At 43.7% G+C, this 24,459-nt stretch overlaps 1 protein-coding gene across 1 annotated transcript; it reads left to right on the forward strand.

Annotated features, from left to right (window-relative positions):
• The first annotated feature begins 703 nt into the window (after positions 1–703).
• LOC120060941 (serine/threonine-protein kinase 35-like) lies at positions 704–23,727 on the forward strand. Its single transcript, XM_039010385.1, has 3 exons — positions 704–1,408; positions 8,237–9,019; positions 22,013–23,727. The coding sequence occupies exons 1-2, from the start codon at positions 871–873 to the stop codon at positions 8,950–8,952; spliced, it is 1,254 nt and encodes a 417-aa protein (XP_038866313.1). The 5' UTR covers positions 704–870; the 3' UTR covers positions 8,953–9,019; positions 22,013–23,727.
• Positions 23,728–24,459: the final 732 nt, after the last annotated feature.

Genomic DNA, 24,459 nt, shown 5'->3' on the forward strand with positions numbered 1-24,459 from the left:
TACAGGTGCGCTCAGTACCAGGCTTGAGCACACTTGAAAGTACATGCTGTACTGGATAAACCATGTTTACAATGAGCACAATTTGTATTTATTTATTTACCCTTTATTTAACTAGGCAAGTCAGTTAAGAACTAATTCTCATTTACAATGACGCCTACCAAAAGGCAAAAGACCTCCTGCGGGAGACCTAATGCAAACAACATAGCAAGGCAATGGGATGGCGAGAAAGAAAGAAATATGGCCAAATACACAAGATAAATGCAATAAGCACTATGATTTTATGAGAACGTGTTTTTAAACTTCCAATTTGAATATAAAATCAGTTTTATTGTGGGAATATACTGACATCCTCTAAAGTTCCACCTACGACCATAGTTATCTCTCCCTCATTTGCATATCAATGGAACCGCGCAAACTTCAATGTGTATTACTTATGTTATTGTATGTGTATGTTATTATTACATGACATATTTGACTTTAAAAGTTATTAATAAAGTGTGATATAATGGGTTAGTATGATCATCGTTAACGTTAAATGTTGAGTAACAGCGGAGAATTCTAATTTAGTCGCGGTCATTTTACCTGCTTAATCTGTCAGATGGACCAATCGGAGCAAACCACTCCCTCCCATCTCCTTTTATACATTGGAGGCTGTACAGACAGTTGTTATTTAATCACGTTTCTTTTAGAGCGGCATCATAGCGTCATTAGCCAGCTAAACAGATTTACAGTATTTGAAGAAAGGGAGGGTTATCTGACGGTTAATCTATAACAATTAAGCGTCATAAATTTGATTGTCATTAGTTTAACTCAAGTAATGAAAAATACACATATTTTTCCTAAACACTTGTTTTCGACAAAAAATAAGTCATGGATATACGCAACGGGAGGAGGCGAAAGATAAGAACCCCAAGAAGTCTGAGGGCTTACAAAAGGCTGGTTGAAGCACAGAACGCTACCGCCAACATGACGAAACGGGAGGTATGCAAAGTCCTGAGGTCGCTAGCGGTAGAGAACAACAACGTGGACATCGATGTCCCCATGGAGGAGCACTGTTTCTCTATGAACTTTAGTAAGAACGAGAACCTCGAGGAGCATGCTATGGTTATGGCACCACGCTACAGTCTGTTGCGAGAGGTCGGAAGGGGCAGCTATGGGGTAGTGTTCGAGGCAATTGCACGGAGGACAGGGGCAAGGGTAGCGGTTAAAAAAATCCAGTGTAACGCTCCTGAAAATGTGGAACTCGCTCTGTCAGAATTCTGGGCTTTGGCAAGCCTGGAGAAGAAGCACGAGAATGTGGTGCAGCTCGAGGAATGTGTGCTACAAAGGAATGGAATGGCCCAGAAAATGAGTCATGGAAATAAAAGGTCCAAACAATACCTGCGGTTGGTGGAGACTTCACTAAAAGGTACCTTTAGCTACTTTTTACCTCGATGAAATCCACTGCCTGATTGGTTCTTGTTGTCACTCTTTAGTAGCTACTATATATAACTACCTATATTGAAAACGATAACATGGCTTGCTAAATTAGCTCGCTCTGATCAGTACAGAGCAGGCCAATCAAAAAATCATAATTCCTTATTAACTTTGCTGCTAACTCAGTGTTTGACCCATTGTTTGCAAAAAGGAGGCACATTTTTCGAAGTTGCTGATCAGCACATACAAACGAGGTAGATAAGCGAAATAAACCTACACTTTTTTTTAACCAAATGTAACATTGTGTAACATGTTATGTTAACGTTACCTGTTGTTTCTATTTGGTTACTTTGAATGGCAAACAGAATAGATGGGCAGTTATTAGATTCGTTTTAATAGTCACATGTACAGGGTTGCAGACGTAATTATAGGGTACAGTGAAATTTTTGCACCCTGAGCTCTGGCAATGCAGGACAAAGTGAAAAAAGATATAAAAAAATAACAATGGAAATAATATATACATATGAACAGCTGTGGCAATGATAAATGTCAATTTGGGGTGGGGGCAGGGTAAATGTCTGGGGGGGGGGTGTCGCACAATGTACCATCATAATGCTTTATTTTGCTTTATTTTCCAGGTTGATCAGTCTCATTCATTTGTTTTTAGGAACAAGATTTCGAAATGCCCATGTGCCACGTATAGGTTAACTGCCATAATGCGCTATAGGCACAGTGTGCTATTCCCAGCACTTGAGAACAGTGTTCTAGTTGGCCATCAGTAAACCCTTTCCTGGTTGGCTGCAAATTTGCATACATGACTGAATCAAGCAATCGATATGTTTTGCAATTGATGGTATTAACCCAAGCTATTGCCTCTTATTTATTATTATATTTTCTATGAATATGAAATAGTATGAAATGTACGTCACGTGACCTTTTTTCCCTAGTCAAGCTTATTTGAGCCAAGTGTGAAATATGCCAATATTAATTAGGATTAGATTGTTTTGTTTTGAGGCCCACAGATACTGCTGAATCTTGCTTTTAATCTCTAGGCTCGTTAGCCTCAGTACTGCCTTTGCTGGCCGTCCTTTGTATAATTAGTTATGTAAGTGTCATCATTTCAGGCCATTTATTTTTTCAACAAATTAAATATTAATCTTGACTTGACATAATTTTATCCAATATGCATCATTTTAAAAAAAACAAAAGGAGCTTCTCTAGGCTATATAGTTAACATTTAATCATCAATATTTGTCACTTTCTGCACAGCTTTGAAAGCATGGTGTTTTGAAGCCTAGAATGAATATAGTGTATGATGATCATCCTAAACTCAGCAAAAAAAGAAACGTCCTCTCACTGTCAACTGCGTTTATTTTCAGCAAACTTAACGTGTGTAAATATTAGTATGAACATAATCAGATTCAACACCTGAGACACAAACTGAACAAGTTCCACAGAAATGGAATAAGGTGTCCCTGAACAAAGGGGGGGTCAAAATCAAAAGTAACAATCAGTATCTGGTGTGGCCACCAGCTGCATTACGTACTGCAGTGCATCTCCTCCTCATGGACTGCACCAGATTTGCCAGTTCTTGCTGTGAGATGTTATCCCACTCTTCCACCATGGCACCTGCGAGTTCCCGGACATTTCTGGGGGGAATGGCCCTAGCCCTCACCCTCCGATCCAACAGGTCCCAGACATGCTCAATGCGATTGTGATCTGGGCTCTTCGCTGGCCATGGCAGAACACTGACATTCCTGTCTTGCAGGAAATAACGCACAGAACGAGCAGTGTGGCATTGTCATGCTGGAGGGTCATGTCAGGATGAGCCTGCAGGAAGGGTACCACATGAGGGAGGAGGTCTTCGTGGTCTTTGTGGTCCCGTGTGGCTCAGTTGGTAGAGCATGGCGCTTGCAACGCCAGGGTTGTGGGTTCATTCCCCACGGGGGGACCAGGATGAATATGTATGAACTTTCCAATTTGTAAGTCGCTCTGGATAAGAGTGTCTGCTAAATGACTTAAATGTAATGTAAATGTCTTCCCTGTAATGCACAGCGTTGAGATTGCCTGCAATGACAACAAGCTCAGTCCGATGATGCTGTGACACACCGCCCCAGACCATGACGGACCATCCACCTCCAAATCGATCCTGCTCCAGAGTACAGGCCTCGGTGTAACGCTCATTCCTTCGACAATAAACGTGATTCCGACCATCTCCCCATGTGAGACAAAACCACGACTTGTCAGTGAAGAGCACTTTTTGCCAGTCACGTCTGGTCCAGCGACAGTGGGTTTATGCCCGTAGGCGACATTGTTGGCGGTAATGTCTGGTGAGGACCTGCCTTACAACAGGCCTACAAGCCCTCAGTCCAGCCTCTCTCAGCCTATTGTGGACAGTGAGCACTGATGGAGGGATTGTGCTTTCCTGGTGTATCTCGGGCAGTTGTTGTTGCCATCCTGTACCTGTCCTGGAGGTGTGATGTACGGATGTACCAATCCTGTGCAGGTGTTGTTACATGTGGGGACGGACAGCTGATCGTCCGTCTCCCTGTAGCTCTGTCTTAGGCGTCTCACAGTACGGACTTTGCAATTTGTTGCCCTGGCCACATCTGCAGTCTTCATGCCTCCTTGCAGCATGCCTACTGCACGTTCACGCAGATGAGCAGCGACCCTGGGCATGTTTTTTTGTGTGTTTTTCAGAGTCAGTAGAAAGGCCTCAGTGTCCTAAGTTTTCATAACTGTGACCTTAATTGCCTACCGTCTGTAAGCAGTTAGTGTCTTAACGGCCGTTCCACAGGTGCCAGTTCATTAATTGTTTATGGTTCATTGAACAAGCATGGGAAACAGTGTTTAAACCCTTTACAATGAAGATCTGAAATTAATTCGTAAAAATCCAAATATCTTTGAAAGACAGGGTCCTGAAAAAGGGACGTTTCTTTTTTTGTTTATCTGTGAAAGTTTGTTGGACAATAATGCTCAGCTAACACTTCAGCACTGTCTTAACTTGTCTAGGCCAGTGGTTCCCAAATTAGGTGTCGGCAGGGGGTCGCGCCCACCCAGTATCTTGGAAGTTGTAATAGTAGAATGCACAAGGTGCAATTAAGAAATTGGGTAGTGAATCATCAGTTCCTCTTGTCATGTTAGTCATTACATACCTTAGAGCTATTTATAACTAGATGTTATTTTCCTCTCTCACTCAGATATCACATGAATACATATTAGACATTGCAAAATATATAGAATTGCAATAAAATTTGCATTAAAAAATGCTAAATGTTCTTTGCACCCCATGACAAAATGTGTAGAATTGCAGGAAATAAGCTTTAAATCACTGCACCACCCAAACTTCTCTATCCTTGTCCTACTGTAGTCTTTGTTCAGTCCTAGGGGTGTGATGTTGATAAAGGTGGTTCAGTGATGAAAAACAATAGGATAAAAGTGGTTATTGGACTACTTATTCCATTCCCCTTTAAATGCCAGTAGGGCCGTCCCTGACAAAGAACCTGATGGTCACTGACAGAGCTCCCGTGTTCCTATGTGGAGATGGGAGAACCTTCCAACTGTCCGCCAATCAGGCCTTTATGGTAGAATGGCCAAACAGAAGCCACTCCTCAGTAAAAGGCATATGTCAGCGCTTGGAGTTTGCTAAAAGGCACCTAAACGACTCTCAGACCATGAGAAACAAGATTCTGTGGTCTGAAGAAACCAAGATTGAACTCTTTGGCCTGAATGCCAAGCGTCACGTCTGGAGGAAACCTTGCACCATCTCTACGATGAAGCATGGTGGTGGCAGCATCATGCTGGGGGGGATGTTTTTCAGCAGCAGGTACTGGGAGACTAGTCAGGATTGAGGGAAAGCTGGACGGAGCGAAGAACACAGAGATCCTTGATTAAAAACCTGCTCAAGACCTCAGACTGGGTCCCCTTCCATCAGGACAACGACCCTAAGCACACAACCAAGACAGCGCAGGAGTGGCTTCAGGACAAGTCTCTGAATGTCTTTGAGTGGCCCAGCCAGAGCACGGACTTGAAACCGATTGAACATCTCTGGAGAGGCCTGAAAATAGCTTTGCAGCGACGCTCTCCATCCAACCTGGCAGAGGATCTGCAGAGAAGAATGGGAGAAACTCCCCAAATACAGGTGTGCACATATTGTAGCGTCATACCCTGGAAGAATCAAGGCTGTAATCGCTGCCGACGGTCCTACAACAAAGTACTGAGTAAAGGGTCTGAATACTTATGTAAATGTCATTTCAGTCATGTCATTTTTTTATACATTTCTAAAAACCTGTGTTTGCTTTGTCTTTATGGGGTATTGTGTGTAGATTGATGAGGGAGAAAAACAGTGGTGTAAAGTACTTCAGTAAAAATACTTTAAAGTACTACTTAATTGGTGGTTTTGGGTATCTGTACCTTTTTTTGGGGGGGGGGGGGGGGGGTGTGTAACTTTTACATCACAATACTCCTAAAGAAAATAATGTACTTTTTACTCCATACATTTTCCCTGATACCCAAAAGTACTCGTTACATTTGACAGGAAAATGGTCCAATTCACACACTTATCAAGAGGTCATCCCTACTGCCTCTGATCAGGCAGACTCACTAAAAACAAATGCTTAGTTCGTAAGTTATGTCTAAGTGTTACTGTGCCCCTGGCTATCCGTCAAAAAAATAAAATAATGTGCTGTCTGGTTTGCTTAATAAGGAAGTTGAAATTATTTTACTTTTACCTTTTAATACTTAAGTACATTTTAGAAATTCCATTTACTTTTTATACTTAAGTATATTTTAAAATTAAATACTTTTAGACTTTTACTCAAGTAGTATTTTACTGGATGGCTTTTACTTGTCATTTTCTATTAAGGTAGCTTTACTTTTTCTGAAGTATGACAATTGAGTACTTTTTCCACCACTGGAAAAAAATCTATTTTAATACATTTTAGAATAAGGCTGTAATGTAACAAAAAGGGGTCTGAATACTACTGAACTTGTCTTCTGCATTAAGCACTGCCAATAAAAATGAAGACACACACATTACTAAAGAAGGAGCTAGAGATCAATATAGCCTAACCAGAAGGGGGAAAAAACGGTTCCCGACCCTCCTGCTCCGGTTGCTCTCTGCTGCTGGCAGGCTCCTGAAGTTGCAGGTAATAGGCTACACCAGCGGTCGGCAACTTTTTCAATTTAGAGTGCCAAGTTATCCTACCATTTCTACTGATCTGTGTGCCAGTTATGATTTTCGTATGCACATTCTTGTGGAACAGTTTAATTTCACTTACAATAGTCTTCATATCTCAAAATCAATGTCATGTGGTTAATCAAAATTCGAAATGAAAATTATATAAATCTAAAAGCTATTGCCATTGCCAATATGTAAAAATAGCCTACATAAAGCCAACAAATAAAAACATTGCACCCTGCAGGTAGAAAATATCCTGAGGAAAATATTCTATAAATCACATTGGCTATCCATGGCCTGTCTGCAAGGAACTTGAAACATTGTATGAACTATTGCATTAACTTGGTCCGACCCGAAGCTCGTGCTAGCGAACTTACAAGTTTGTATAAAATATTCTGCGGCGTTAGTTTCCCCTGCCACTGAGCTCCATAAAGACACAGCTGTAGGCTATTTTGCACAGGGGCTAAGAAGTAATCAGGTAGGCCTATTTTTATCATGATTCCACTGGATCAGAGCATGACATTTGTTTTCTCCCCCCTTTCATGCTGAGTGGTAATCGACACAGAGAAAGCTGGGAAGATTTTTCAAATAGGCTATATTGAAGAACTATTCACTCTCAATGATGTAAAAACAGACTTTGTTTACTTGCTGTTTGAGGCGAAGAAACATTTTTCTTTAAGAAGCTCAACAGAGACGGTGAGTTACGATTTCTGATTTGTCTTATCAGATCCCCAAATGGGCACACTTATAGACCTACATTTGCCCGAAGGCCTGGTAGACTAGTTCTACTTCTATATGCGTAATCAGGTGGGCGTTCTTACTCAAGATTGACAGGAGCGCTCCAACAAAAGACAAAGAATAAATTGACAACTAGTAAATGGAATGAAATAAACCAACTTGTTTTTTCTCACAAGTGTAGCCCAGGTTGTGTGCTCTGCAAACGTGTCCAACTACTACGATGACAATGGTAAGACCGTCGTAGTAGTAATAATAATAATGTTTTCAATATTATTAACAGAAATTACTAACCAAACAAACATTGTAGATGAGAAATTCTGGAAACATTGTGGGGCACAGACAGATTAGGTGTGTTCTTTGGACACAAACCCAGAGACCCTAGCCAAGATCTGTGCGTTGATGATTGCGCTGTTGCACACAGCCTGTGTTAATGTGTGTAGATGGCTTGCCACAGTTTTTGAGAAACAAGTCCTGTTTGTTTTCATAGCCATCATTGCACATGATGTGGAAAGGGGGGGCAGTGTTTCCCCTATATCCTTTTAGCAGCAGCAGGCCGCCGGTGCTAAGTCATTGCCGACTGTCCAAAATATATACTTAAATTCAAAAATAAAATAAAATTCAGTGCAAACTTAAACGACTAAAACCTGATATAAATTATGTAGAAAAGATAAAGGAGCTAGACAGAATCTAAAATTCAAAACATGTCATGGCATGGGGCCTCCATTGATTTTATCATGTTTGAGGCACTCGGATGGCATAAGTCATGGCAAAATGCGTAGAATTGCAGGAAATTGGCTTTAAAACATCCAGATTTAGTCTACGGCCAAGATGACAGCCTTTAAGATTGGCGAGGTTCCATTGGTTTTGCCACTCTTAAATGCTGTTTTGTCTCTCTTTCCCTAGGTGAGCGAATTCTGGGCTACCCGGAGGAGCCGTGCTACCTATGGTTCATCATGGAGTTCTGCGAGGGCGGGGACCTGAACCAGTACATCCTTTCGCGACGGCCCGATCCGCGCACCAACAAGAGCTTCATGCGCCAGCTGACCAGTGCCGTGGCCTTCCTGCACCAGAACAACATTGTGCACCGTGACCTCAAGCCCGACAACATCCTCATCTCCCAGAAGTCAGGGTTGCCTGTGCTCAAAGTGGCTGACTTCGGCCTCAGCAAGGTCTGCGCAGGCTTGGGCAAAGACGGCAATGAGCACCCCAAAGCTGGAGGCGACGGAAACAACGTGAATAAGTTCTGGTTGTCGTCAACATGTGGCTCAGACTTTTTCATGGCGCCCGAGGTGTGGGAGGGCCACTACACGGCCAAGGCGGACATCTTTGCCCTGGGCATCATCATCTGGGCCATGCTGGAGCGGATCACCTTCATCGACGCCGAGTCCAAGCGTGAGCTGCTGGGCACCTACGTGCGTCGGGGCACTGAGATTGTGCCAGTGGGTGAGGCGCTCCTGGGGAACCCCAAGATGGTGCTCCACATCCCGCAGAAGACACGCAGCACCATGTCTGAGGGGGTGAAAAAGCTTCTGCAGGACATGCTTGCGGTCAACCCCCTGGACCGGCCCGACGCCTTCCAACTGGAGGTGCTGGTGAACCTAGTCACGTGTGCTGCGTGACACCGCTCCCCTCCCATTCCCCTTTCCAAACCATGGCCAGTAAGAGAAGGGTCTGCTTTTTTACCAGGTAGGTTTTCCTCCTCACATGGACACCACACGTGGGTCGTTCCATATGATTTCAATCACTTTCTGACTGATCCCCTTTTGATTTGAACCAGACCTTTCATACATGTTTGCTAGGGCTGTGACGATACCAGTATCACTTTTTTCCCATGGCAAATATGAAACCACGACGGAGACCCAAGTCTTTGAACTTTTTAAAAACCTGCTGTATGTAAAACGTGTGCTATAGCCTGGAAAATGAATGCATAAATCAAATTGTATTGGTCACATGCAGATGGTAATGCGAGTGTAGCGATGTGCTTGTAGTTCCGACAGTGCAGTAATATCTAACAAGTAATCTAACACTTCCCCAACAACTACCTAATACACACACGTCTAAAGGGATAGAATAAGAATATGTACATATAAATATATGGATGAGCGATGGCCGAGCGGCATAGGCAAGATGGTATAAGGTACAGTATATACAGTTGAATTCAGAAGTTTACATACACTTTAGCCAAATACATTTCAACTCAGTTTTTCACAATTCCTGACATTTAATCCTAGAAAAAATTCCCTCTTAGCTTAGGATCAATACTTTATTTTAAGAATGTGAAATGTCAGAATAATAGAATATGATTTCAGCTTTTATTTCTTTCATCACATTCCCAGTGGGTCATAAGTTTACATACACTCAATTAGTATTTGGTAGCAATGCCTTTAAATTGTTTAACTTGGATCAAACGTTTTGGGTAGCCTTCCACAAGCTTTCCACAATAAGTTGGGTGAATTTTGTCCAATTCCTCCTGACAGGGCTGGTGCAACTGAGTCGGGTTTGTAGGCCTCCTTGCTCGCACACGCTTTTTCACTTCTGCCCACAAATTTTCTATAGGTTTGAGGTTAGGGCTTTGTGATGGCCACTCCAATATCTTGACTTTGTTGTCCTTAAGCCATTTTGCCACAACTTTGGAAGTATGCTTGGGGTCATTGTTCATTTGGAAGACCCATTTGCGACCAAGCTTCAACTTCCTGACTGATGTCTTGATGTTGCTTCAATATATCCACCTAATTTTCATGCCTCATGATGCCATCTATTTTGTGAAGTGCACCAGTCCCTCCTGCAGCAAAGCACCCCCACAACATGATGCTGCCACCCCCGTGCTTCACAGTTGGGATGTTGTTCCTCGGCTTGCAAGCCTCTGCCTTTTTACTCCAAACATAACGATGGTCATTATGGCGAAACAAAAATAGAACTGTTTAATCAGACCAGAGGACATTTCTCCAAAAAGTACAATCTTTGTCCCCATGTGCAGTTGCAAACCGCAGTCTGGATTTTTTTATGGCGGTTTTGGAGCAGTGGCTTCTTCCTTGCTGAGCTGCCTTTCAGGTTATGTCGATATAGGACTCGTTTTACTGTGGATATAGATACTTTTGTACATGTTTCCTCCAGCATCTTCACAAAGTCCTTTGCTGCTGTTCTGGTATTGAGTTGCACTTTACGCACCAAAGTGCGTTCATCTCTAGGAGACAGAACGCGTCTCCTTCCTGAGCGGTATGACGGCTGCGTGGTCCCATGGTGTTTATACTTGTGTACTATTGTTTGTACAGATGAACGTGGTACCTTCAGGCGTTTGGAAATTTCTCCCAAGGATGAACCAGACTTGTGGAGGTCTACAATTTTTTTCTGAGGTCTTGGCTGATTTCTTTTTGATTTTCAAAAAGCAAAAAGTCACTGAGTTTGAAGGTAGGCCTTGAAATACATCCACAGATACACCTCCAATAGGCTAATTTACATAATTTGAGTCAATCAGAAGCTTCTAAAGCCATGACATAATTTCCCAAGCTGTTTAACCTGTCTAGGACTGGTGTTCCCAACAGCCAATGAAATTGCAGGGCGCTAAATTCAATCAACAGAAATCTCATAATTCAATTTTCTCAAACTTTTATTTTTTTTATTAGACACCATTTTAAAGATACAATTCTCGTTAATCCAACCACAGTGTCTGATTTCAAAAAAAGCTTTTCGGCGAAAGCAGAACATATCATTATGTTAGGTCAGCAATTAGTCACAGAAAGCATACAGCGATTTTCCAACCAAAGAGAGGAGTCACAAAAAGCAGATATATTGATAAAATTAATCTCAAACCTTTGATATTCTTCATCAGATGACACTCCCGGGACAACATGTTACACAATACATGTATGTTTTGTTCGATCAAGTTCATATTTATATCCAAAAACCTCAGTTTACATTTGGCTTTGCCTCCAAAACATCCCGTGAATTTGCACAGAGCCACATCAAATCACAGAAATACTTATAATAAACATTGATAAAAGATACAAGTGTTATTCACAGATTTAAAGATATACTGCTCCTTAGTGCAACCGCTGTGTCAGATTTCAAAAAAACTTTACGGAAAAAGCAAACCATGCAATAATCTGAGTACGGCGCTCAGACAACAAATCAACCCAAAGAGATATCCGCCATGTTGGAGTCAACAGAAGTCAGAAATAGCATTATAAATATTCACTTACCTTTGATGATCTTAGTCAGAATGCACTCCCAGGAATCCCAGTTCCACAATAAATGTTTGATTTGTTCCATTAAGTCCATAATTTATGTCCAATTTACTCCTTTTGGTTCGCTCGTTCAGTACACAATCTAAACTCACGAAGGCGCGGGCAGGTCCAGGCAAAAGTTCAGACAAAGTCATATTACAGTCCGTAGCAACATGTCAAACGAAGTATAGAATCAATCTTTAGGATGTTTTTAACATAAATCTTCAATAATGTTCCAACCGGAGAATTCCTTTGTCTTCAGAAAAGCAATGGAACAGAGCTCTCTCTCACGTGAACAAGCATCACGAGCTCCTGGCATTCTGCCAGAGCCCTGACTCATTCCCCTCTCATTCGGCCCCACTTCACAGTAGAAGCATCAAACACGTTTCTAAATGGCTCTGTCATATCCTCACATGGTCTCTCCTATCATTGCTATGCAGACGACACACAATTAATCTTCTCCTTTCCCCCTTCTGATAACCAGGTGGCGAATCGCATCTCTGCATGTCTGGCAGACATATCAGTGTGGATGACGGATCACCACCTCAAGCTGAACCTCGGCAAGACGGAGCTGCTCTTCCTCCCGGGGAAGGACTGCCCGTTCCATGATCTCGCCATCACGGTTGACAACTCCATTGTGTCCTCCTCCCAGAGTGCTAAGAACCTTGGCGTGATCCTGGACAACACGCTGTCGTTCTCAACTAACATCAAGGCGGTGACCCGTTCCTGTAGGTTCATGCTCTACAACATTCGCAGAGTACGACCCTGCCTCACACAGGAAGCGGCGCAGGTCCTAATCCAGGCACTTGTCATCTCCCGTCTGGACTACTGCAACTCGCTGTTGGCTGGGCTCCCTGCCTGTGCCATTAAACCCCTACAACTCATCCAGAACGCCGCAGCCCGTCTGGTGTTCAACCTTCCCAAGTTCTCTCACGTCACCCCGCTCCTCCGCTCTCTCCACTGGCTTCCACTTGAAGCTCGCATCCGCTACAAGACCATGGTGCTTGCCTACGGAGCTGTGAGGGGAACGGCACCTCCGTACCTTCAGGCTCTGATCAGGCCCTACACCCAAACAAGGGCACTGCGTTCATCCACCTCTGGCCTGCTCGCCTCCCTACCTCTGAGGAAGTACAGCTCCCGCTCAGCCCAGTCAAAACTGTTCGCTGCTCTGGCACCCCAATGGTGGAACAAACTCCCCCACGACGCCAGGTCAGCGGAGTCAATCACCACCTTCCTGAAACACCACCTCTTTAAGGAATACCTAGGATAGGATAAAGTAATCCTTCTAACCCCCCCCACCCCCCCCCCCCCCCCCCCCTTAAGAGTTAGATGCACTATTGTAAAGTGGTTGTTCCACTGGATATCATAAGGTGAATGCACCAACTTGTAAGTCGCTCTGGATAAGAGCGTCTGCTAAATGACTTAAATGTAAATGTAAAGACTGACATCTAGTGGAAGCCTTAGGAAGTGCAAAATGACCCCATAGACACTGTATTCGACAGGCCAAGAGTTGAAAACCTACAAACCTCAGATTTCCCACTTCCTGGTTGGATTTTTCTCAGGTTTTTGCCTGCCATATGTGTTCTGTTATACTCACAGACATCATTCAAACAGTTTTAGAAACTTAAGTGGTTTCTATCCAAATCTACTAATAATATGCATATATTAGCAACTGGGGCTGAGTAGCAGGCAGTTTACTCTGGGCACGCTTTTCATCCAAACGTGAAAATGCTGCCCCCTATCCATAATAAGTTAAAGGCACAGTCAACTTAGTGTATGTAAACTTCTGACCCACTGGAATTGTGATACAGTGAAATAATCCATCTGTAAACAGTTGTTGGAAAAATCACTTGTGTCATGCACAAAGTAGATGTCCTAACCGACTTGCCAAAACTATAGTTTGTTAACAAGTAATTTGTGGAGTGGTTGTAAAACAAGTTTTAATGACCCCAACCCCTAAGTGTATGGAAACTTCCGACTTCAACTGTACGTATGAGATGAGTAATGTAAGATATGTAAACATTAAAGTGGTTAGTTCAAAGTGACTGAGTCTCTATGTAGGCAGCAGCTTCTCTGAGTTAGTGATTGCTGTTTAGCAGTCTGATGGCCTTGAGATAGAATCTGTTTTTCAATCTCTTTGTCCCAGCTTTGCTACGCCTTCTGGATATTAGTGGGGTGAACAGCCAGTGGCTCTGGTGGTTGTTGTTCTTGATGATCTTTTTGGCCTTCCTGTGACAATCGGGTGCTGTAGGTGTTCTGTAGGGCAGGTAGTTTGTCCCAGGTGATGCGTTGTGCAGACCGCACAACCCTCTGGAGAGCCTTGCGGTTGAGGGCGGTGCAGTTGCTGTACTAGACGGTGATACAGCCCGACAGGATGCTCTCAATTGTGCATCTGTAAACGTTTGTCAGGGTTTTAGGTGACAAGCCCATTTTCTTCAGCCTCCTGAGATTGAAGAGGTGCTGTTGGGTCTTCACCACACTGTCTTTGTGGGTGGACCATTTCAGTTTGTCTGTGACGTGTATGCCGAGGAACTTAAATCCGCTACCTCCACTACTGTCCCTTCGATGTGTATAGGGGGGGTGCTCCCTCTGCTGTTTCCTGAAGTCCACGATCATCTCCTTTGTTTTGTTGACGTTGAGTGAGAGGTTGTTTTCCTGACACCACGCCTCCTCCCTGTAGGCTGTCTCGTCATTGTTGGTAACCAAACCCACTAATGTTGTGTCGTCTGCAAACTTGATGATTGAGTTGGAGGCGTGCTTGGCCACGCAGTCATGGGTGAACAGGGAGTACAAGAGGTGGCTGAGCACGTACCCTTTTGGGGCCCCAGTTTTGAGGTATTGTTTCCTACCTTCACCACCTGGGGTCGGCCCTTCAGGAAGTCCAGGACTCAATTGCACAGGGTGGGGTTGAGACCCAGGGCCTCCAGCTTTTAATGATGAGCTTGAGGGTACTTTGGTGTTAAATTCTGAGCTGTAGTCAATGAACAGCATTTTTACATAGGTATTCCTCTTGTCCAGATAGGACAGGGCAGGGTGCAGTGTGATGGCGATTGCATCGTCTGTGGACCTGTTGGGGCGGTATGCAAACTGAAGTGGGTCTAGGGTGGCAGGTATGGTGGAGGTGATATGATCCTTGACTAGTCTCTCAAAGCACTTTATGATGACAGAAGTGAGTGCTACGGGGCATTAGTTATTGAGTTCAGTTACCTTTGTCTTCTTGGGTACAGGAACAATGGTGGCCATCTTGAAGCATGTGGGGACAGCAGACTGGGATAGGGAGCGATTTGAATATGTCTGTAAACACACCAGCCAGCTGGTCTGCGCATGCTCTGAGGACGCGGTTAGGGATGCCGTCTGAGCCAGCAGCCTTGCGAGGGTCAACACGTTTAGATGTCTTACTCACGTTGGCCACGGAGAAGGAGAGGGGGGGGCCCGCAGTCCTTAGTAGCGGTCCGCGTCGGTGGCACTATTATCCTCAAAGCGGACAAAGGTGTTTCGTTTGTCTGGAAGCAATACTTCAGTGTCCGTGACGTGGCTGGTTTTCTTTTTGTAGTCCGTAATTGCCTGTGGACCCAGCCACATGTTTCGTGTCTGAGCCGTTGAATTGCAACTCCACTTTGTCCCTATACCGACATTTCGCTTGTTTAATTGCCTTGCGGAGGGAATAACTACATTGTTTATATTCAGCCATATTCCCAATCCTCTTTCCATGGTTAAATGCGGTGGTTCGCACTTTCATTTTTGTGTGAATGCCGCCATCTGTGGTTTTTGGTCTGGGTAGGTTTTATTAGTCACAGTGGGTACAACTTCAATGCACTTCCTTATAAACTCACTCATTGAGTCAGCATACATCGATTCTCTGAAGCTGCCTGGAACATTTCCCAGTCCGTTTGAGCAAAAAAAATCTTGAAGCGAGCATTCCGATTGGTCAAACCAGCGTTGAATGGTTATAGTCATGGGTACATCCTGTTTGAGTTCTGCTTATAAGACGGTAGGAGCGAGATGGAGTAGTGGTCGCATTTGCTGATGGGAGGGTGAGGGAAGGCCGTGTATCCCTCGTGGAAGTTAGAGTAGCAGTGGTTCAGTGTATTGCCCGTGCTGCAATCAATATAGAATTTAGGTAGCCTTGTTCTCAAATTTGCTTTGTTAAAATCTCCAGCTACAATAAATGCTGCCTCAGGATATATGGTTTCCAGTTTACATAGAGTCCAGTGAAGTTCCTTGAGGGCCATCGTGGTATCTGCTTGAGGGGGTATATACACAGCTGTGGCGATAACTGAAGAGAATTCTCTTGGGAGATAATATGGTCGGCATTTGATTAAGTAATTCTAGGTCAGGTGGACTTGAGTTCCTGTATGTTGTTATTTTTACACCATGAGTCGTTAATCATGAAGCATACACCCCCATAAATTTGACTCTGGATGTTTTCCGGAAGAAGTTAAATTCACTCCGTGTTTTGTTTCCTTGCCATGATACTAACAAGTATCGCGATACTGGTCTCATCCTGGTCCTAATGTTTGCCCAAGTAACTTTTTGGACCTGAATGCCAAAACATAGAGGTGCTCGAAGTTGACCCATTTTCCATACCACACGCTACCATGACACATCCATGTCTTCATCACTGAAATGGACATACAGAATTTTATATACATTGAATTGCTTACAAACAGGGTTGTCAAACTATTCTATGATTTCTTGAAACAAAGTAAGTTTAACTAATCTGAAGTGTTTGTTGTGCCCGTCATCGGTTGAGACACACTATACTCTTGAATTCAGGGTGGGTGTCCTTCTGATCATAGAAATAGAATTTATAGGATGGACCTATCCCTTCAGACCCTTGCAATTTAGCTGGTACACATCAGATTATTGTTCTTCAATAAAACAGTTTGACAACCCTGTTTGTAAGCTTTCAAATTTATATCAAACTCAACCGTTTATCTATTTCAGTGATGAAGACATGAATGTCTCATGGTAGGGTAGGGTATGCAAAATGGGTGAAGTTTGAGAACTTCAATCTCCTGAATGTTTTGGCGTTCAAGTCTAAAAAGTCACTTTCTGAGAACTTCTACCATGGGCAAACATGAGCTATTCTCCTCACTGCCAGATTGACTTTAATCTGAGGTAAACTGTTTTTGACTCAGTAGAGGCTTTGGCCTCCTCTGTTCAGTCAGTCAGCAACACAGGAGTAGGAGAGGGACTAGTAGGCTGGTAATGCCTTGATGCGCTGTCTGCTGTTTTCAAATACAAACGTGCAGAGTCCAGACAGGTAACTCTGCATGCTGGAGACCCCTAGCTCAGTCTCTTACCACTCGTTGTTTGTCTGCTTATTCAGCCAACCCCTCACCCTCTTTCTCTCTTTTGCTCTCTGGCTTTAATCAAAACCATGCTACTTGCCCAAGGGCCAAAATGTACCCTGTATAGTTGCCAGTACCAGTTCAAACTCCACCCCTCCCCCCTCTCTCTCTGGCCCACTTTTCATTATTTCATAACACTGTCCTACAGATCATCGCCTCAGGGGCTTTTAGTTTAGCACTTTGTATGCCTGTAGATGAGCAGATCAGCTGGGCTCGTCACCTTTCCCAAGGCAAACACAGCCCAGCCAAACCCAGCCCTTCCTCCTCCTCTGTGAGTGTGAGAGTTGGTATCAGTTATCTGTAAACAAGCCCTATTATTCCTGGGCTAATTTGAGTGACAGACGCCCTTTGCCTTAACTGTCAGGTACACTCGCATCACACCCCACCCATGTTCACTTTTTCAACACCACGGGTTGGCCTGAACTCATTGCCTTGCAGACTATACCTTGTTCCTTCCTTAATTTTTTAAAATCATGACATATGGGAATTTCCTGGTAGGCTGATTAATTCCTCGTAGGGCATTGTGCCATGTCAGTCTTTGGGCCGGGGTTGTCCTCACCTTGTTCTTCTATGAGACTATTAAGACTTGTTATCTCTCATTGGATGACTCCCAGTGCCTGTGTGGTTGGGCGTAAGGCACCAGTGTTCAAATAGTAGCCTTTTTGTTTTATTTAAAATACTTGATCTACGCACACTCAAACTGCCGTTTACTCCTGAGGTGCTGTTACACCCTCTGTAATCACTGCTTATTATTTGACCCTGCTGGCCATCTATGATGATCTATGAACGTTTGAAGATCTTGAACGATCTGGCCTTAATGCCCATGTACTCTTATCTCCATCCGGCACAGCCAGTAGAGGACTGGCCACCCCTCAGAGCCTGGCTCTTCTCTAGATTTCTTCCTAGGTTCCTGCCTTTTTGAAAATAGTTTTTCCTAGCCACCGTGCTTTTACATCTGCACCGTCCAATCTGTCGCTCTGAACATGGGGCGTTACGGGGGGGGGGGGGGGGGGGGGGGGTTAATCCTGTGTTAAATATTAAATCCTTTCACTGCTCAAGTTAGTGCAAGAGGATTATGCAGAACTGAAGGTGAGGTCATCATCTCAGTCCAGTACCAACCACTGCTGTGGGCATCCTCCATCCTCCACCACACACTACACTCTGAGAGCAGTCCATGGTTAGTGTTAGCGTCCCCCACCCTCCCACCTCTGGATAGCTGCACAGACTTCAGCTGCCAGTCTGATGCAGGGTTCAGGAGCCCTCCACTTTTCCACTCTCCCTCCCGCGCTCCCCCACCCCTCTCCCACTGGTAGACAATGAGGCTGCTGCTCTTTCTCGGTGAGGGCTTACTGAGGCTCACGTTTGGAACATCTTGTCCTCTGCGTCTCTGCCTGCCTGCCAGCCTGTGTGTCTGTCTGCCTCTGTACCCAGATAAACCAGACCAATGCGCATTAGCTTTTGAAATAATGTTTTGACAATGTGAATACTGTAGTAGGATTTTTGTATGAACTGGGGGATTTAGAGTGCACTGCACATGGTGCGAAGTAACATGTCACATAAAAGGCTTGTCTAATGAATGTTTAAGTCCGTGACATCAGCAAGGAGCACTGACTGTCGTGCTTTACATAAGTCTTTTTGTGTACGGTGTATGGGTCCCATACAGAGTCTAGTTCAAAACTGGCCCAGGGCACACAGTACACTTTAGGCGAGCAGAAGCTCGTGTTGAAACTTGAACTCGCTCACACTCTCTTTACTAGGGTCTCTATGGAAATAGTGTTTACGCAGTGGTTTGGCTGTATGGTACAGTACTGTGTGTTCTGTGGGCGTGTCTTACTGTATGTATAGAGGCTTGTTATCAGGGGAACTGGTCGGGGAGTGGGAGGGTGGGAATGACTGAGGTCAGCAAAAGCTAAACATAATATTAGAGTTGACTGAGAAATGCCAGCAGGAGGGCACTTTTGTATCGGATTTCGGGTGAGAAAAGGGCGGGTGTTGAAGAATGAGAGCATTTTGGATTAGTTATGTAACGGGGTGTGTAACTGAGTAATAGGGATTGTAAAAAATTATAAAAGACCCTTGTAATGAAAGGGCTTTCAAAGAAGCCTGCCTGGAACTTGGGTTAACAACCCAAAGATACATTTGTTGTGAGCTTCACACGTCGTATGGAAAGTCAGGTTTCCATGAAAGCTGATAGTCGAATCACCTGGTTGTGCAAGTAATACTAGGAAGTATGTTTTTTTTAATATATATATTTTCTGTGCACATCCACACCTCGGCATTGTTCTTTGGCTATACCCTCCCCCCCCACCCCCTCTGCTGTGTTTGCCTTTCTGCTCCTCTGCCCCCAGTCAAACAGCACGGTTGGCTGGTGACGTAATTGAATCTAATGGATCTGCTTTTGTACGCACCCCTCAGGGTCTAGTCTCACCCTGCCTTAGACTCTGCCTATATCACCGTCTGGTCGCCAGGGCTATGGCAGTGCTAGAGTTCTGTGTAGGCATAGAGTAGTGAGTCTCAACCATATCAGTGCTCTTTGGTGCCATGTTTGTTTTAGGTCACTTTATTTTGTCAAACACTTATTTCTGAAGCTCTGCCTTTCAGCATTGTTCTTCTGATTATGGTTGGAGCCTTTTAAACTCTAACTGATGTATGAGAGATGCATGATCAGTTAATGCGAGAAGCGGTTGCGCTCGCTCTCAAGGATGTTTTCCACTACGAACATTCTAGATAAGCGTCACTGCGGTAGCTTCACTGAGAGTCTCCAAAGCTCCACACACTTTGCCAACCCCAACCAAAGCCATAAACCACCACCACTTTCCCACGAATCCTCAACTCGCGCTAATATTTAATCACTTAAGATGGGTGAATTACTTGAGGTGAATTCCTCTCAAACCTGAAAACAAACACACAGGCACAGCTAACCTCCGTGTCAGTTTGGGCGTTGCATAAGTTTGGGCGTTGCATAAGTTTGGGCGTTGCATAAGTTTGTCCGTTTCTCTGTTGCGCTTTCTGTTCCTTAAGCTCTATTTAATGGTTTTCTATGGTGCGGTTGTGGTTTGTACAGAGCTAGTTATAACCGGTTTTGTTGAGGACCAGACTCCTCTGCTGGTTTTAATTGCTATGCTGAACGAGGCCTGCCTGCCTTTCTCTCTCCATCGCCCTCTCCCTTTCTCTGGAGAGGGTAAAGGCATCTGCATGCTTCCCAGCCGAAACAGTTCGAAAGAGTTTGTGCATATATTATGACATTTTGTGACGTTTTTGTTCGTTTTGGACTTCAGTAAGTTTTTTTTCGGTTGATTGGGGGCACATTTTTTCTTGACGCTAACCGAAGTCTACGCCCCTTCGTCAGTGGTTGGTCAACAGTAGGGATTCTTCAGTGAAGTCACGACTTGTTGTCATATAACTACTGTACTTGTCTGGCAGTGGTGGGTGGACTGAGGCTTTTCAGCCTTTTCAAATGCAGGAGCATGAACAATTCCAGTTAGTTGAGTATCTAAAGAGAAGCTTAAATGAGACGGGAACTTACCGGTTTATTAGAAAGTCACTTCTTTGAATTCCCATGTAATTCTATGGTGTAAAATCTAGCGGTCGACCTGTTGCTTACAGCCCCGTTATTTGGCAGTGTAATCGAGGCCTCAATATCCACATAAACCCACGTTGGCATCTGCATTCTTAGGCCTACTTGCATAAATCATCTCAATCTTTAATAGAGTACAAGTGAAGTGCTTTCTGTGTAAAAGCTACACGAATTGTTCAGTGCTACCAAACCACATTTACCACCGCTTTTCAACTCTATTGACACCCAGCCAGCGAGGGTCATGCATTGGTTTGGTTACACAACCACTCGTAAAAATATGAATGTTATTTTCCTAAACTGGAATGGTAATGAGTTGCATGTATCCTGGACTTAGAGGAAGCCCTCCTCCCCCACGTCTCCACTGCAGATGCCAGTCTCTACTGGTTTTAACAAGGTAGCCCTTTTGGGGGAGCATGTTACGCAACACGTAGTGGGATGGTTGAAGAATTACAATGTGGCTCAGTTTCACCCTCTTGTTCATGTGATGTTTGCCTTGGTTCCTGCTGCAGGCACGGACACTAGCAAACTGTGCACCCCTTTTTCCAGACCAACAACAATCAAACCAACAATAGGTTAGCTAATTTAAAACAGACTTTGGATTTGTTTAATTCAATTTGACAATTGGGTGCCTAAAATGGCAAAAGGTTGCAAGAGTCTTCGTAGTTATGCAATCTTACATGTTTGAGTCGAGGTATGGGGAGCATGCTAGCGGCATGGGGGAGGTTGTTTCAGCAGTCTTTAAATGGCCCTGTGCTCAGAGTAGGTGTCTCCCACCCAGAGTCTGGACAGGACCTTTTAGCTGGCTCGTGTTCATTAGGCACTAAACGGGAAGAAAACTCACTGGAACTGGTTGAACTTGTTCAATAAGAAACACACATTTCTGTTTTTTGTTGAAAAACATTTGAAAGCATTTTCTGTTGCTTGCCCTAAGGACCGTGACCCTGGTTCATGGCAGCGTGCATCCTCCTCCTCAGCAAGCCTGCACATGACTTAGAATGGGAGGTGAAGTCGGCCACCACCGCCGAGCTTAAGAGCAATCAATAATGGCTGGCATTTAGCCTGTCCTTGTCAGCTGCTGTAGGGCCCTTACAGCAGCTGAGAGCAGGGTTAACGAAGGAAAGGGGCCCTTTTGCTTGAGGAACCTCAGGTGCTGCAGTGGTTGCTGCATAAGAGGGGCCATTTAATGGGGTTGTGTAGACTGCCCCAGTGGAGACCACCATAAATAATTTATTGTAGTGAACCCGAGGGTATTTATACCATGAAACAATCCGTGACCTCAGACGTGTCAGTCGGGGTCGCATAATGAATCCCACCAATCATGCACATCTGAATGATCTTGCGTATTGGCACAATTCTATAGGCTTCATTTTGTATGCACAGATATTGTTTGCTGGTTCAGTAACATGCACTGGAGTTCCACAGTACACTACTAGCACTGCCTAAAGAAAAATGATACTCATAACCTGTAAGCCTCTATTTCATATTGGCTGACATTCAACCATCTTATTTTCTCCCCTCTTTCCAGATGTTTACTAACTCAATGTGGGATCCCGAGTCTGTACAGAGGTGGAAAAAGGGACTCTGATCATCTCTGAACTGTAAAACCTCTGTGATTGAGGCCAGCACTTCAAAAATCAGGACACCATCACAGGAAAAGCTATGCAATCAAGTCGTATGGAAAGTCAGGTTCTCTCCCCGCATCTTCTGTTTTAAATTTGGAATGTTGTCACCAAAAAGCCAAAAGACATTCACCAATGTATGATGGTCAGCTATGCCAGACCAGTGCTTCCTTGCACACCTGCTTTGAAATGGCCCAAAGGAGTAATCATGATTGTTATGTTTATATATTTTTTCTTTGGTCCAGTTATGGACGGGTTCTTCCTTCTCCTCCAATGTTGACATGTGTTGTTGGATGGGGCCACAGGCTAGTATGAATGGATCATTGTCACGTATGGACTGGAGAGGCTAACATGTTGCACTGTGGACCCTCTATGCCAGAGGTTTAAAAAGTATTCCTAAAATGACCGATGATAATGTAGAAGGGACTTAATTTGTATCATGGAATTAGTACTGGGATGGACGTGAACCTTCTTATGATGGGATAAATGTCAGACATTTTGGTCAGGGAGTTGGTCAGCCATGGATTACCAGTACTATGATAAGATATTATGAAAATAGAATTTAACTGCACTGCTGACAAACATACACGTTATTGTATCTGCACTCTCTGTTTATTAGCTAGCCAGACAGATTTAGGCCACTTTTTTAAAACATTTATGGAATAATTTAACTGCCAATAGTCTGAGTCTATTCGCGTAATAATAAGGAATTACCCTCGACCACGCCCCATAAACAGCAAACATTCTTCTCCTCTTCCCCCCCCCAGTGTAAAGGAGCAAACGTTGTTTTTCCCCCTATGGCCGAAAAGCTGCTGTGGTGTTCAATGTACATGTAACCAGATCTGAAATCCCGACCTACGGTAATGCTACGGTTGGTAATAGAGCCCTGAGGCTTCAGGCTTCAGGCTATTCGGCGTGGGAAATGTGGGGACCCAGTGTCCAGGTAGGCTACACGTATCTGTGTGTGCAAAACTTTTCATCACAGGTAAGACATTTAACTTGTTCAGTATAGTCTGTTTGTTTGTGTTGTTGGTCTTGGCTAGCTTAATGTTCCAGTCGGTAGCTACCTTGCACTCTATTTATGTAACCTTTATTTTATCAGGGAGTCATACTGAGACTAAGGTCTCTTTACAGATGAGCCCTGAATTCCATAAATTACAGAAAATACACATCAAAATGCGAGCAGAAAGACAGTCGTTAAAAAAAAAAACACATTCATCAGTAATGAGGTCGTCATGCAAGGTAATTGTTATGTAATGACATGAGGTCATGTGGCTGCTAGCATCGTCATGAAAAGGGGCTTGAGGGAAGCCCTACAATATTAAGTAGTGAGAACACTCAGGAGCAGGCAATGTTGAAAAGTCACCTTTAGACATGTACTTTGCTTAAATGTAATTTTGTAATTGACTAAAACAAGCAGACAAAAATAAAATTGTGTTTGAAAAAGGCCAAGTATTTGCTGTGAGCCAATGGGGTAACCTAGGTAACCGCAGGTTGTTTTCCCCTCAGGCGGGCTGGGTTGTGATGTTCTATTCTAATAACAAATGGGTCTATTTAAGCAATAAGGCCCGAAGAGGTGAGGTGTATATAGCCAATATACCACGGCTAAGGGCTGCTCTTAGTCACAACGCAACGCGGAGTGCCTGGACACATCCCTTAGCCGTGGTATGTTGGCCGTGTACCACAAACCCCTGAGGTGCCTTATTGCTATTATAAACTGGTTACCAACGTAATTAGAGCAGTAAAAACAAATGTTTTGTTGTACCCGTGGTTTACGGTCTGATATATAACGGCTGTCAGCCAATCAGCATTCAGGGCTCGAACTACCCAGTTTATACATGCCAACATTCCATTCATACAATGCAGTCAATCCACAGCCATACACTGTCTGAAATTGATGATAGGACTCAGACAACTTGTAAATGCAACAGGTATTGACTGATACTGTATCATATAATGGCACTCCCAGCTTTCCAAGAGAACTGTTATGGTCTGTTTAAAAGGCTATTTATACAGGAAATTGCTATTAAACCTAAATAAATGGCATTTATAATTATGACTAAGTCTATTACACAATTTCTGATATGCAGAAAGATAAAAGGCATTTGATAAATAAAAGCAGGGTTATTCCTCTACTGCCATTCATTCCAATGAGACTGGTTTGGCCAATATGGTTGCTATTTTCACCCCATTCTGGAACTTTGAGAGTTTAGTAATTTACTAGCATCTCTATGACTTGTATACTGTGAATGGGAATTAAATTCAATACAACTTTATTATACATACAATTAACAACAGTGGGTTTAGGCCCTTTTTGTTGGTTAACGCAGTTCCCCGTCCTCAATGTGGACTC

This window comes from Salvelinus namaycush, chromosome 16, assembly GCF_016432855.1.
Source record: "Salvelinus namaycush isolate Seneca chromosome 16, SaNama_1.0, whole genome shotgun sequence".
Lineage (NCBI taxonomy): Eukaryota > Metazoa > Chordata > Actinopteri > Salmoniformes > Salmonidae > Salvelinus > Salvelinus namaycush.